Raw genomic sequence first — 223 nt, forward strand, 5'->3', positions numbered from 1 at the left:
ACTTTACCCACTAATCCGGGAAAACAAATAATAGCCAAAAACCAATGAGCACTGTAACATTTTTATACATAAAAATTAAATCTGTTATTTAATATTTTAATTTAAAGAGAAACAGAAAAAAAATGTGCAGTAGATAAACTTACTGTTCATTTATAGGAATTATAATAAAATCTTTTTCAAATATGTTGACATTTTTCGTCCACTTCTGAACTCTTGCATGTCT

General features: G+C 26.0%; 2 protein-coding genes across 2 annotated transcripts in view; both read right to left on the reverse strand.

The window, feature by feature from the left end:
• The window catches only part of LOC102678652 (1-phosphatidylinositol 4,5-bisphosphate phosphodiesterase-like), a 27920-nt gene that overhangs the window by 5894 nt on the left and 21803 nt on the right, over window positions 1-223 (reverse strand). The window lies entirely within an intron of this gene.
• Window positions 1-223, reverse strand: part of LOC102680403 — a gene marked incomplete at its 3' end in the record, with an annotated part of 5331 nt that overhangs the window by 744 nt on the left and 4364 nt on the right. Inside the window, 2 exon segments of the mRNA XM_031513143.1 lie at window positions 1-51; window positions 144-221. The exon segment at window positions 1-51 is cut by the window's left edge and continues 235 nt beyond it. Coding sequence (XP_031369003.1) covers window positions 1-51; window positions 144-221 — 129 coding nt within the window.

This window comes from Apis dorsata, unplaced genomic scaffold (assembly GCF_000469605.1).
Source record: "Apis dorsata unplaced genomic scaffold, Apis dorsata 1.3 scaffold_598, whole genome shotgun sequence".
NCBI classification, from domain to species: Eukaryota; Metazoa; Arthropoda; class Insecta; order Hymenoptera; family Apidae; genus Apis; species Apis dorsata.